Source organism: Marmota monax, unplaced genomic scaffold (genome assembly GCF_021218885.2).
Source record: "Marmota monax isolate L192 unplaced genomic scaffold, Marmota_monax_Labrador192_F-V1.1 WCK01_AAM20220418_F8-fsc00010, whole genome shotgun sequence".
NCBI classification, from domain to species: Eukaryota; Metazoa; Chordata; class Mammalia; order Rodentia; family Sciuridae; genus Marmota; species Marmota monax.
The window spans coordinates 23,989,925-24,003,747 of NW_026692321.1; the positions used below are offsets into that span (position 1 = coordinate 23,989,925).

The window sequence follows — 13,823 nt, forward strand, 5'->3', positions numbered from 1 at the left end:
ATAAGATCTCAACAAGGAAGAATTAACTTATTTAACACAAAAATGTGGGATAGGAATTTGAGGAAAGAGGTTACTTCACAGCAAGCAGGGTCACAGCTGTAGTATGTCCCTGCCTTTTCTAGGAAGCTGCCCCTCCAGACCGTTCTTCCGGTGCATAAAATTGCCAGAACTGATAATGTTTGGTAAGGACAAGTTACATACCCCCATTGTGTGCCTCATTCTTACAAGAGTTGCAGTAGGTGGGAGTTCACAGAGGAAGTAACTCCAGGCTGAATTTTTGACACCTTAGAATTTCCAGAGATTTTCCTGATTATTATTTAATCTTCCATTTATTATTTAGTCTTTCCATTATTATTTAGTCTTCTTTGCAAAGACTGAAAAACACTAGGTCTTGAACTCTGGTGAATCTTTAGTCTATAATGCAGTGGAGTTAGAAGTAGAATCAATATTTATAGAAAGTGTTTTTTGTTAAACAGATGCTTTGAGAATATGTTTTGATGTTCTGAGCCTCAGATCCTATTTTGAGTGTAAGGTACCTGTGGAGTGTGGTATCCCTTACAATTCTTTTTATTTCTGTAAGTTTGGCGACAGTATCTCTCCTTTCATTTCTGATTTTAGTAATTTGAGTCTTCAGGACCACTTTTTGGTTTATGATTTTCTCTGTTATTTTTCTATCCTTTCTCTTATTTATGCTGGAGTTCCTTCTTTCTGTGTTAGTTCCTTCTTTCTGCTTTTGAGAGTTTAGTTTGCTCTTCTTTCTTCAGTTACTTATGGTGGAAACTTAGATTACTGATTAGAGATCGTTCTTTTTATACATAGGCTTGTATAGCTATAAATTTTTCTCTAAGCCTGACTTTTGCTGTATCTCATATGTTTGGCATATTATGTTCCTGTTTTTATTTATCTCAATGTGTTTTTAGTTTTGTTTTTTTTTCTTCTTTGACTCATTATTTACTTAGGAGTGTGCTGTTTAATTTTTACATATTCATGATTCTTCAAATTTCTTATTGCTGTTGGCTTTTAATTTAATCCCATTGTGGCTGCAAGACATACAGTGTATGACTTCAATCCTTACAAATTTATTGAGACTTTTGTTGTGACCTGACATACAGTATATCCTGGGGAATACGCACTTCAAGTATATGCACTTGAAAAGAGTGCATATACTGCTGTTCAGTGGAACGTTCTTTAACTGTCTGTTAGGTCTTTTAGATAATTCAAGTCTTTTAGTTCCATCTTCTGTTGTTCTATCCATTATTGAAAGTTAGGTGTGAAGTCTCCAAATATTACTAAATTGTCCATTTTTTTCCTTCAGTTTTGTCAGTTTTCTTCTTATTTGGGGCTCTCTTGTCAGGTACACATATAACTATGTCTTCTTGATAGAGTGAACTTTATAAAAATATATTTTCTATTAACAATTTTTGTCTTAAGGCATATTTAGACTGATATTAGTATAGCTACTACTCTTTTGGTTACTTTTTATGTGATGTTATCTTCTTTCCCCACATTTTTTCTTTTCTTTCTTTTTTTTTCTTTCAACCTTTTTATGTGTTTGAATCTAAAGTATATCTCTTACAGATAGCATTTAGTTGGATTGTGATTTTTTTTGTTCTTGTTGTTTTTTGTTTTTCCTTTCTGCCAGTCCCTGCCTTTGGAGTATTTAGTCCTTTTATCATTAATACTGATAATGTAAGATTTATAATTGGTTAAATGGACACTTTTAAATGTACGTTTCAATTCCATTGTCCCTTTTACTTACCACCTCAGACAGCTGTGAAATTGCTCAGTGGTTTCTAATTTTTTGTCAAAGGCTTTTTACTGGGCAAGCTCAGAGTTAGGTCAAAGATACCTTGTGAGTGGCTCTTCCAGGGAATCACCAGATTGACATATAATGGGCATGTAATGACAATTTTCTGGAAATAAGGCTTTAAAGGAGCTCCCAGTCCATTCTAGTTTTTCACCATGATTTTAGGATATCGGTTTTCAAGCCAACTACAGAGCTCGAGAAGAAGGTATAGAATGGAACAAGTTGAAATGCAACAAAGTTTGCTATTCTTATCAAGAGTTGGTCATTTCTTTTGAATAACTGCTTCCTGTATTATTGTGTATCTTTGGTAAATTTTCAGAGTTCTGGAAAAATAGGTTTGGACACTTTTTTGCCAGTTTTCTCTTGCCTTTTCTGGTAGAGCATGTTTTTTTTTTTAATATTTATTTTTTTTTTTTAGTTGTAGTCAGACACAATACCTTTGTTTTATTTATTTATTTTTATGTGGTGCTGAGGATCGAACCCAGGGCCCCGTGTGTGCTAGGCGAGTGCTCTATCTCTGAGCTGCAATCCCAGCCCCTAGAGCATGTTCCTACATCATTTTTGCTAAATAGTATTTAGCCTGGAATCAAGTTCTTGCTTTTCCACTTAATGCCTTTTGGTTTGGGGCTGACCAATTGACCAGGAAATCTAAGCACTTCTTTCCTTATATCAAAAATGGCATATTAATATATCTATTTCTTGGAATTATTATAGAGATTGACATAATGCATTAACAATGATCTGGATAAAAACTAACCTGTAAATCAAATGAAATGACACATGGAGTTTAAAAGGTAAAATTGAAAAATAAAGATTGTATCTCAGGCTTGCTTTATTTAAGGAAGTATAGTCACTTTGAATATTTTTGGGAAATGGAGTTTACCGAAGACTTTAGATATTACACAAATATGAGAAGAACCGGGAAGAATGAAGGTGTGTAAGAAGGAGTCAGAGGATCAGGGAAAGATGATTTACCAGTTCACCTAAAGTGTTGGGGCAAGTGGACAAATGAGAATTTACAGGGAAATGTGAGAAGCCAAGCACTTCCAGCTATTGAAATGGGCCCGTGAAGGAGAAGCTTGTGTGTCTTTGTATGAACCAGCCTCCTGATCCTACATCAAAAGTCTAATGGGGACCTGGAGTTGCTCTTGATCAGCAGAGCCAGCAAATGGAAAGGCAAGGTAGACACATAAAACAAGGGCAAGCTGGGGTCTGCAGGACTCCTTGGTGTCTTGTTTGACATCTTACTTACCATGAAAACTTTGCCATGTAAAGCTATTGCTTCACTTCTGCCTTTCACATCCCCAAGTTCCCCTCTGGGAAATCAGAGGAAAAAGGGATTTTAGAAAACCTAGTTTCCAGGTTAAGTACATTGACTTGGCATAATCCAGCAGGTATTCCTGTGCAAGGTTTAGCTCTTTAACTCCAAAGTTTGCTTGTTTGCAAAGTGCAAACTACTATCAGACAGAGTGTTTTGCAGATTTTGTTACATAGTTAAAATGTTTCTCAAAACATTTCTATATGGAGCTATCCTTAGAGCAAATAAGATTTTTTTTTTAAACCTTGCTTTACTTTATAGATGAGTTCCTTAGTGGTACTGTATCAAATGAATTTTTGTAAATTGAACATTTTCCTAGTAACAATCATGGTGTCAAGCATATGATCTCTTCCATTTGGTTTTTGGCTGATATTGACACAATTTATTATTTTGGTTTCTTGAATTTTATTAGCATGGTGTCCTCAAAGTCATCCATCAATGAGGTCTGTCTAATGGGATAGTGAGATCATCAAAGCCCTTGCAAACTTAATTATAGCATAAAGTCCATGTAATTCTGAGGCAAGATGGGGCAAGGGTACTTTTGTCTGTGCTGGGGAAAGCCCACTGGATCTGGGGTTGTCTGGTTATGGGTAGAGAAAGTATGTTTGGTGTATTGGTTCCCGCTTCCCAAGTGTCAGCAGCTCCAGTAGAGAGGTCGTTGTCTTAGGTAGTAGCTATAATTAGAGCCACCTCTACATTAAGTTTATAATAATCTATGATGTTTTCCAGGACCCATGTGTATTCTCAGTTTTGGTGGGTAGATCAAACTTCTCAAACCTCTCCCAATCACTTCCTAGTCTCTTTCAAGTTTTTGATAGTGGCACAAGTCTCTGTGGCTTATATAAATATGCAGTACTGCTTTGGGTTTACTTTTTTTAATGGGGAGGGGAAGCTTAAGGGACTTTGACATGGCTCTGTCTGCTGCAGTAGCACTTACGAGGGACTCTTCTGGCTGCTCACTTACTATGTCTAATTCACTGTGTACAGGAACTAAGGCAATAATCACTGAGTGGGGCTCAGAGATTTATGAGGCCTATTATGGGATGACTGACTGCTGTAAACCAGAGCACTCATCAGAGTTATGTTCTGGATTAGCATCAACTGACAGCTAACTCTAAAAGATTATGTATATAATTTTTTTTTTCTTTCCTGGAGATTAGTGCTCTCTCTGACGTGCATGTGGCAAAAATTTGCTCCCCAAATTTGCTCTCTTCACCTCATTGATTGTTTCTTTTTCTGAGCTTTTTAGTTTGAATCCATCCCATTTATTGAATCTTGATTTTATTTCTTGCCCCTTAGGAGGCTTAAGGAAGTTAGGGCTTAGGCCAACGTGATGAAGATTTGGGCCTACCTTTTTCCTCTGTTAGGCTCAGGGTCTCTGGTCTAATTCCTAGGTCCTTGATTCACTTTGAATTGAGTTTTGTGCATGTGAGACATAGGGCTTAATTTCATTTTGCTGCATATGGATTTCCAGTTTTCCCAGCACTATTTGTTGAAGAGGCTATCTTTTCTCCAATGTATGTTTTTGGCACCTTTGTCAGTATGAGATAACTGCATTTATGTGGGTTTGTCTCTGTGTCTTCTATTCTGTACCATTGGTCTAAATGTTTGTTTTGGTGTCATTTTTGTTACTTTGGCTTTGTAGTATAGTTTACGGTCTGTATTGAGATGCCTCCTGCTTCACACTTTTTGCTGAGGTTTGCTTTGGCTGTTCTGGGTCTCTTATTTTTCCAAATGAATATCACGATTGCTTTTTCTATTTCTATAAGAAATGACATTGGGATTTTATTTGGAATTGTGTTGAATCTGTATAAGAGCTTTGGGTAGTATGGCCATTTTGAAAATATTAATTTTGCCTATCCAAGAGCATGGGAGATCTTTTCATCTTCTAAGTTCTTCGATTTCTTTCTTTAGTGTTCTGTGGTTTTCATTGTAGTGGTCTTTCAGATCATTTGTTAATTGATTCCCAAGATATATAAGGAACTCAAAAAACTCATCACCAAATAAACAAACAACCCAATCAATAAATGGGCTACGTTGTGTACAACCAGACACTTTTCAGAAGAAGACATACAATCGATCAACAAATATATGAAAGAATGTTTAACAGTTTTAGCAATTAGAGAAATGCAAATCAAAACTACTCTAAGATTTCATCTCACTCCAGTCAGAATGGTAGCTATTAAGAATACAAACAACAATAAGTGTTGGTGAGGATGTGGAGGAAAAGGCACATTCATACATTGCTGGTGGTGCAAATTGGTGTAACCAATATGGAAAGCAATATGGAGATTCCTTGGAAAACTTGGAATGGAACCACCATTTGATCCAGCTATCCCACTCCTAGGTTTATACCCAAAAGACTTAAAAACAGCATACTACAGGGACACAGCCACTTCAGTGTTTATAACAGCACAATTGTGGAACCAATCTAGATGCCCTTCAGTAGATGAACAGATAAAGAAACTGTGGTGTGTGTATATGATATATATATATATATCATATATATATATCATATACACACACATACATGATGGAATATTACTCAGCATTAAAAGAGAATAAAATTATGGCATTTTCAGGTAAATAGATGGAGTTGGAGACTATCATGCCATGTGAAGTAAGCCAATCCCCCAAAAACAAAGGATGAATGTTCTCTCTGCTATGTGGATGCTGATTCATAATGGGGGTGGGGATCATGGGAAAAATGGAGGAACTTTGGGCAAAGGGGAGGGACAGGTGGGGAGGGCATGGGGGCAGGAAAGATGGTGGAATGAGATAAACATTATTACCCTAGGTACATGTATGAGACTGCACATATGGTGCAACTCTACATCGTGTACAACCAGAGAAATGAAAATTTGTGCTCCATTTGTATACAATGAATCAAAAAGCTTTCTGCTGTTATGTATAGCTGATTGGGACTAAAAAAATATATGAGCTATTTCTTTCTCCCCAGGATACAAATACCTCGTAAATAGTTATATTTATTTACTGGTTTGGAGAAGACCAGAGAGAAGTTATCTGTATACTTGCTATGTTATTGCAGTGCCCTTTCTAAGTGGTATTGGCTTTTCCTTTACTTTTATGTAAGAGGCTCTAAGACTGTGAGTCACGACCTAGGGATAGGAATCGGGTGAGAGGCAGTGTCCTGGCATGGAAATTAGGGCATCTGGTCTCTAAACTTAGGTTATTATTATTTTTTTAATGTTACATGTGCAGATCAAGTTTGAACTTTGTAGGCTGCCCCTCTGATTTGGTCTTTCATGATTGGTCACCACTTATGATCCATGCTAATGCAACCATTCCGATCATTACTCTGGCTGTGCGTATTGCTCTAGGGGTTCCAAGTATCATCAAGTCTTTACCACCCTGGGTTCTAATCCCTGTTGAAATCAACAGGAGGCCCTCCAAACTTTTCCCCACCTTACACAGGACATTTACTGTGGCCCTCTTCAAGTGTGCAGTGTCTTCTCCATGCAATGTGTTTATCAAAGCCAAAGTGAAGGAAGCATTCTCTAGGCTCTGTCAGGGGCGGGTGAGCAGGTTGCAAATGATAAATTAACAACAGCCTTTGCCTTCTAAGATGTTGGATTCTTTCCTCCACATTACACTAAGGAATTTCTGGTATCTCAACTTTGTTTAGTTTTGGCCACATTTGAGTCCATGTTTTAGTCAAGCAATTGAGCAGATAATTTAGAACCGTCCCCAGCTGCTTGAGTTAGTGCTTTGAATCAAAACTATCTGGTGAGTATCTAAATTCAGCCTGATTTAAATTATGACCCCATTTCTCTCTGGCTTAGCACTCTTAAAATCTCTTTCACCACTTGATCCCAAGGTTTTCCCCCTATAAATTAACAATACCTTGCAGTTCTTTTTGTAAGATTATCTATATGTCTGGAGACAATGAGTAATGGAAACATGCAGTCATCATAGTGTCTTAAGCAAGGTAGCTTTAGTGTTATCGGATAGGACAGGGATACCTCTGCTGGTATAGACACTCAGTAGTAGATTTGCAGGGTTCTGTTAGCTGAGTTATCCCAAATTTGAAGTCCCTATTTAAATTCTTGGATCTAGTTCCGTCATAATCTTTAGCTCTTGGCGATGATGAAGTACATTTTCACTGTTGCATTAAACAACAGATGTAGTTCCTATTGCTGTGTAGCAAGCCTGCTAGAAATGTAGCGGCTTAAAACAACAGCAGTCATTGTTTCTCTCTTGTGGTTTCTGTGATCAGGAATTCAGGAAGGGCTTGACTGGAGCGTGGCTTGGGTTCTTGTCCGTTTGCAATCAGATGGTGGCTGGTGTGAGGACCACAGGGGATGGGACACTTGGGGACTGGCTGGGCAATTTTGTCTCCTCATCTGGATCTCAAGACCTGTCTCCATGTGATTTTTCCTCATGAATTAGCTTGGTTTTTTAAAGTATGGTGACCTCAGCACAGTAGGACTACTCATATGAATCACTCAGCTTTAAAAGCCACACTGTGTCACTTTCATCATAATCACAAGCCCACCCAGAACAATCACTCAATAATAATAAAATGGGGGTATAGCTGGAAGCTAGTAGAAGTCTAAACAGAAGACTAAAACATATTCAGTTAACCCAATCAAATTCCTTTCACATAGAACTAATGAATCTGAATTCATCCTACATTACACTTAAGCAATTCTGCAGGAGTAGTATCTACCTATGTTTGATTTTGGTGTGTCATCTTATCAGCTACAAGGTAAAGTAAGTTCTTTGAGGTTATCATAGAAATTCCCTGGTTCTCTAACCTTGAAGAATTAAAACACTGAGGGTCATTTTTTTCCTTTGAGCTGTCCTGTGAATTTGGAAGCAGACAGCCTACCTCACAGTTATTTTATTCCCTCCTGGTGTCCCATCACTTGGTACAAAAAAAAACTTGTATTGGGTAGATGCGTTATGATAACTCAAGAATTCTTTTGTGACTGGATACCAAGGACTTTCCGTGTTGTCTCCCTTCATGATCACTGCATACTTGCTATGTTCCAGCCCTGTTGGATCAGATAACACTTACAAATTTCCATTTTTCTCCAGGGGTACTTTGCCTGCAGTCACTTTTATGCCCTGTTACTGTAATGGTCATTATTTAATTGTATATCATAAAATACACCGTAACTCGCTAAAGTGGAAAGAAATAACATTAAGTGAATTTGCCTTCAGAATTTCTGGGGTAGTGTGTATACCAAGTTTTAGTGCCATGTCCTCTAGAGACATTGCTACAACCTGTTGTACATAAGTTTGGTTAAATGCATCTGTTTATGGGTGACCTTACTGGAATTATGGTTAGATATATTAACTATTGCATTATTTGTGGATAGAGGAATTATGTGCATTATATTCTAAAACCTCGTGTTTGTTTTGGCTATTTGGGACTTAGAATTATTTTCCCTTAGAAACTATTTTATAACTTCTGATTCCATTTTCCTACTAGGCACGGAAGCCTACATTATCCACACTGTGTCACAGATGCAGAAGAGCCAGCATCCAAAGACATTTCAGAAGCACATCCCTGCTTTAAAAGATTTCTCAAAAATTAGACAGCTTAAGAACTATGGAGGGGCTGGGGTTGTAGCTCAGTGGTAGAGCGCTTGCCTAGCATCAGTGAGGCACTGGGTTCGATCCTCGGCACTACATTAAAAAATAATAAATAAAGGTTAAATTCTTTAAAAAAAAAAAAGAATTATAGATATGTCCAACCTAGAGGAAATCTAATCTGTTGACTTTTAGATTATTCAAGGATGGCTTTCCTTGGTCTCTGCACCCACTTGGCAGTCTTAGCATCTTTGGTGCTACTACTACTATTTGTGTGAAGGTATTATTCATGTGTGAAGATGCATAGTAGCGTTACTCCCATGTTTCTTGCTGTCTGTTGAAATTTATCAGAAATAGCGTTGCAGACATGGATGTGGGAAGTGGAGAACTAGTGGCAATGAGCATAGAATTAGCTTGAGTGATGAGGTGGCTCTGAATTGTGGACATGTGGGAATAGAGCTCAAGCCCCTGCAGAGTGTATGGAGGATGACTTTTAACGTCTAAAGTGAATGGACTGTCTGGAATTAGATAGCTCCTGTGCTGGCAAGCTTGTGAGGTGAGATGTGGTAGGTTTTTAGCAATGCCTATTGAATTGTACCCTGTGCCTTCTTTTGTAAATTCTCAGCAATCCCAGTCTTCCCAAGCACAACATTTTAAAAAGAACACTCTTTTTATTGCTGTTGGGTAGAGGTAAATTAAAGGCACTACTCTAATAAATCATCACAGTGGTGGCACTATAGAAAGGAAAAGGGGCTCATTAGGCTCATTTTTCTGATATCATGAAGTGTCTTGGTGTCTTTCTTTGGGATTTCCGAAGGTCAGGAAATCAGGACTCACCTGTTTCTTCTTGTTCCTCTTTTACCTATATACCATATCAGTATATTTTCCCATCAGGCCTCTCTTATGCAGCCTGTGTCCTACCTAGATGCCTGGAATAAGCAAGTAATCTCAAATGTCAAAAATAAAATTTTGGATCATATGGAATAAAGGATGTATATAGGCTAAAAATAGTTACAGTGAAGCACTTTCATTGTTTCTGTTGTTGTTTCAGGCAGAAGAAATCCTCAGGCAAGAGCTGGAGAAAAAAGAAACACCAAGTTTATATTGCTTGCTTGGAGATGTCCTTCGAGACCACTCCTGCTATGACAAGGCCTGGGAATTGTCCCGGCACCGCAGTGCTCGGGCCCAGCGCTCCAAAGCCCTCCTTCATCTTCGGAACAAGGAGTTTCAAGAATGTGTGGAGTGCTTTGAACGCTCAGTGAAGATTAATCCTATGCAGGTGAGAACCCCAGGTGCACTGTCCTCCTGAGTGAGTACCTGTTTCTGCCCTAATGACTTATGAGTGTCACCTGGAGACCTAAGGACTTAGGCTCTAATCTACTTTTTGCTTGCCATCAATGGTGGACAGTGGTTTTTCTCTTATTTCTGTCACTTTAGCTTTATATGTTTTAGTTGTTGATAGACCTTTATTTTATTTATTTATATGTGGTGCTGAGAATTGAACCCAGTGCCTCACACATGCCAGGCAAGTTCTCTACCACTGAGCTACAATGCCAGCTGCTGTCACTTTACCTTTTCTGGTGTTTCTTTCTCTTATCTGTCTTTAACTCTAATGCAGCTATTAAGAGCACACCATTTTGAGCAGCTATGCAAGGAAGAAAATGAATGAGACTCACAACTGTCAGACTTCACAAGCAATTACTGAAGTCAGTAATATAAGTAGGCCAACATATAGAATGAATTGATGATAATTTAAAGGGATAAAGTGTATATGTAAATAAATATGAATGCTTCTCCTTCTTAAAGTTTGAAAAGCTAATACAAAAAGGGTCTGGATCTTTAACGTTAGTGACAGGATAAGTTCATAGGAGAGGACCTGATTTTGAGGGGAACAAGATTAACCTTATTTCATACGTAATAATATTCAGTTAGTAAAAATGATTTTATTATCAGAAAGTCATTTTCTTCTACCAAACTATTTGTAGCTGCTTTGTCACTTTATCACTGCATATGCAACTGTCAGTCAAGGATCCTGGCAAGCATGCGCATTAACTTGATATTATTCTAATTAAATTATTTAGTTATAATTAGCTACAAATGATTACTGAGTACTTACTATGAGCCGAATACCTCTTTTGGCATTCTGCCAGTGTTTAAATCCAGAGATTTTGACTTCAGTGCTGACACTTTTCTTTTATTATAGTAAAATAGCATATAATTTACCATCTTAGTGTCTTCTAGATATACAGTTCAGTGGTGTTGAGTATATTCATATCGTTGGGCAACCAGTTTCCAGAATCTTTTTAAAAAAAAATTTGTTCTTTGTAGTTATACATGACAGTAGAATGTATTTTGACATATCATATGTACATGGAGTATAACTTCCCATTTTTGTGGTTGTACACGATGTGGAGTTACATTGTATGTGTATTCATATATGAACATAGGAAAGTTATGTCTGATTCATTCTACTGCCTTTCCCACCCCACCTTCTTTCCTTGCCACTTCCCCCTGTCCAATCTGGTGAACCTCTATATTCCCACCCCCACCAATTGTGAGTGAGCAACTGCATATCAGAAAGAACATTTGTCTTCTCTTTTTTGGGGAATTGGCTTATTTCACTTAATATGATAGTCTTCAGTTCTGTCCATTTACTGGCAAATGCCATAATTTCATTCTTCTTTGTGGCTGAGTAATGTTCCATTGTGTATATGGAATGTACCACATTTTCTTTATCCATTCATCTGTTGAAGGGCACCTAAGTCAGTTGGTTCCATTGTGTAGCTATTGTGAATTGAGCTGCTATAAACATTGATGTAGACACATCACTTATAGTATGCTGATTTTAAATCCTTTGGGTATAAACTTAGGAGTGGGATAACTGGATCAAATGGTGGTCCATTCCAGATTTTCTGAGGAATCTCCATATTGCTTTCCAGAGTGGTTGCACCACTTTGCAGTCCAGCAATGTGTAAGTGTATCTTTCCCTCCCATATTCTTGCAGCATTTATTGTTACTTGTATTCTTGATAATTGCCATTCTGACTGGTGTGAGGTGGAATCCCAGTGTAATTATAATTTGCATTTCTCTAACTGCTAGTGATGTTGAACATTTTTTCATATATTTGTTAACTGATCGTATTTCTTCTGTGAAGTGTCTCTTTAGTTCCTTTGCCTATTTATTGATTGGGTTATTTGTTGTTTTGATGTTAAGTTTTCTGAGTTCTTCATATCGGTCCAGAACCTTTTCATCTTTTAATAAAAATTGAAATTCCATATCCCTTTAACAATAACTTCCCACTTTCTTTCCTCCAGCATGGAAAACCACCATTTACTTTTGATTTTATGAATTTAACTACTTTATGTACCTCATCAGTGCAGAACTGCAGTAGTTGTCCTTCTGTGACTAGTTGATTTACCTTAGCACAACATCCTGGAGTCTTATCCAGGTTGTAGCATGTGTCAGAGTCTCTCCTTCTGTAATGCTTCATACTATTCCCTTCTGTGTATGTATTGTATTTTGTTTATCAGTTTACCTGGTAGACATGTGGCTTCCACCTTTTGGTTCTTATAGTGCTGCTATGAACATGAGTGTGCAGAAATGGTCATTTTTAAACAGGGTAGACTCAGGACATGTCTTTTGCATTGAAAAAAATCACAAGTGCCTTTTTGTATGTGTGATGCTGGGGATGGACCCCTCGACCTTGTGCTTGTGAGGCAAGCACTTTACCACTGAGCTATATCCCCAGCCCCAGCAGTGCATTTTTTTGGCAGATTGATGGGATTGCTTACTTCCCTCACTCTAAGTAGTGAATATATTCAGAAACTTCCAAATCAGGTGGCTAGTAAAATACGGGAGAAGATAGTAGGACTGATGTAAGTACCAGATAGCAGCAGCTATAAGTGGGTGGTTTTGGCAGCAGGGATGCTTAAAGCATACTTAGGATCTAGTTTTTGTTGACAACTAGGGATGATTTTGTTCTCCACCCCGCAAAAGGCATTTGACAACTTCTGGGGACATTTTTGGTTTTCACAGTAAGGGAATATGGGTGTGTGCTTCTTACTGGCTTCTAGTAGGTGGAGACTGGGGATACTATGCTCATAATGCATGGCACAGCCCCCCAGAGCAAAGAATGGTGGCCTGTGTCAGTAGTGTCATGGTTGAGAAACTCTGCTCTAACTTGATCACCACATTATTATTATTATTTTGTAGAAAATAAAACTAACTCAAATCAGTATTATTAAAAGCTTATTTTTCCAGGGTTAGGGATGTAGCTTAGTGGTAGAGTGCTTACCTAACAGATCCAAGGTCCTGCTGGGTTCAATCCCCAGCACTGAAATTTTTTTTCTTTTCTTTCCTTTTTTTAAAAAAACTTTTTCAGAAAATTATTCTGCTTATCTTAGTAGCCTCTGTCCAGAGTGCAGCTAATCACAGGTTCTGTGTGAATGAAAAAATGAATTCCCTCCCTTGGCCTGCCGTAGTTTCAGTTCCATCAGTGGCAGGCACCTCACAGATGAATTGTTCTCTCGAGCTCTCGTCAGTCCCATAGCTTTAAATACCATCTGTAAGTGACAACTTCCTGGAAGCTCTCCAAATTTTGTTTTCAGTCCTGTCTTCTCCCCTGAACTCTAGATTCCTATATCTGCTTCCTTAATCTCCCCACTCATTACTCTAACTCAGCATTTCCAATATCTGAAACGTTTCCCCTCCTAAAACCTGTTCCTCCCAAGCTTATCCCCATTCCTGTGAACAGCAGCCTCATTCAGCCGTGAAGTAATCCTTGATTCTTCTTTCCCCCGTGCCCCTTATGCAGTCCATCAGCAAATCCTAGTGCATCGACCTTGAAAATATGCCCAGACTTCTTCTTAGCCCCTGCCAGTGCCCTGGCCCACATCCCCACTGGCTCACCTGGTTAATTCATAACTTCCTTTACTGGTCTTCCTGCCTCTTTCCTTGTCCTCATTTGTCTGTTTTTAGTGAACATCCAAGGTAATCCTTTCAAACTCAGGTCAGATGTGTCACCTCTTTGTTCTGTAGCACTGGCGATGGAAGCCCAACTCCTTTAATATCTCTCAAGGCTTTTCCAGTAAAGTTCCTGTTCTTTTTTCCTCCTCTTTCTTCCTGTTCCTCCCCTTTTTA

General features: G+C 38.2%; 1 protein-coding gene across 3 annotated transcripts in view; it reads left to right on the top strand.

Moving 5' to 3' along the window:
* Ttc27 (tetratricopeptide repeat domain 27) overlaps nt 1-13,823 on the top strand; it is a 168,012-nt gene that overhangs the window by 92,447 nt on the left and 61,742 nt on the right. For all 3 annotated transcript variants that reach the window (XM_046441613.1, XM_058578456.1, XM_058578455.1), the window contains one exon: nt 9,736-9,963. In XM_046441613.1, coding sequence (XP_046297569.1) covers nt 9,736-9,963 — 228 coding nt within the window. The remainder of the gene's footprint in view (nt 1-9,735; nt 9,964-13,823) is intronic.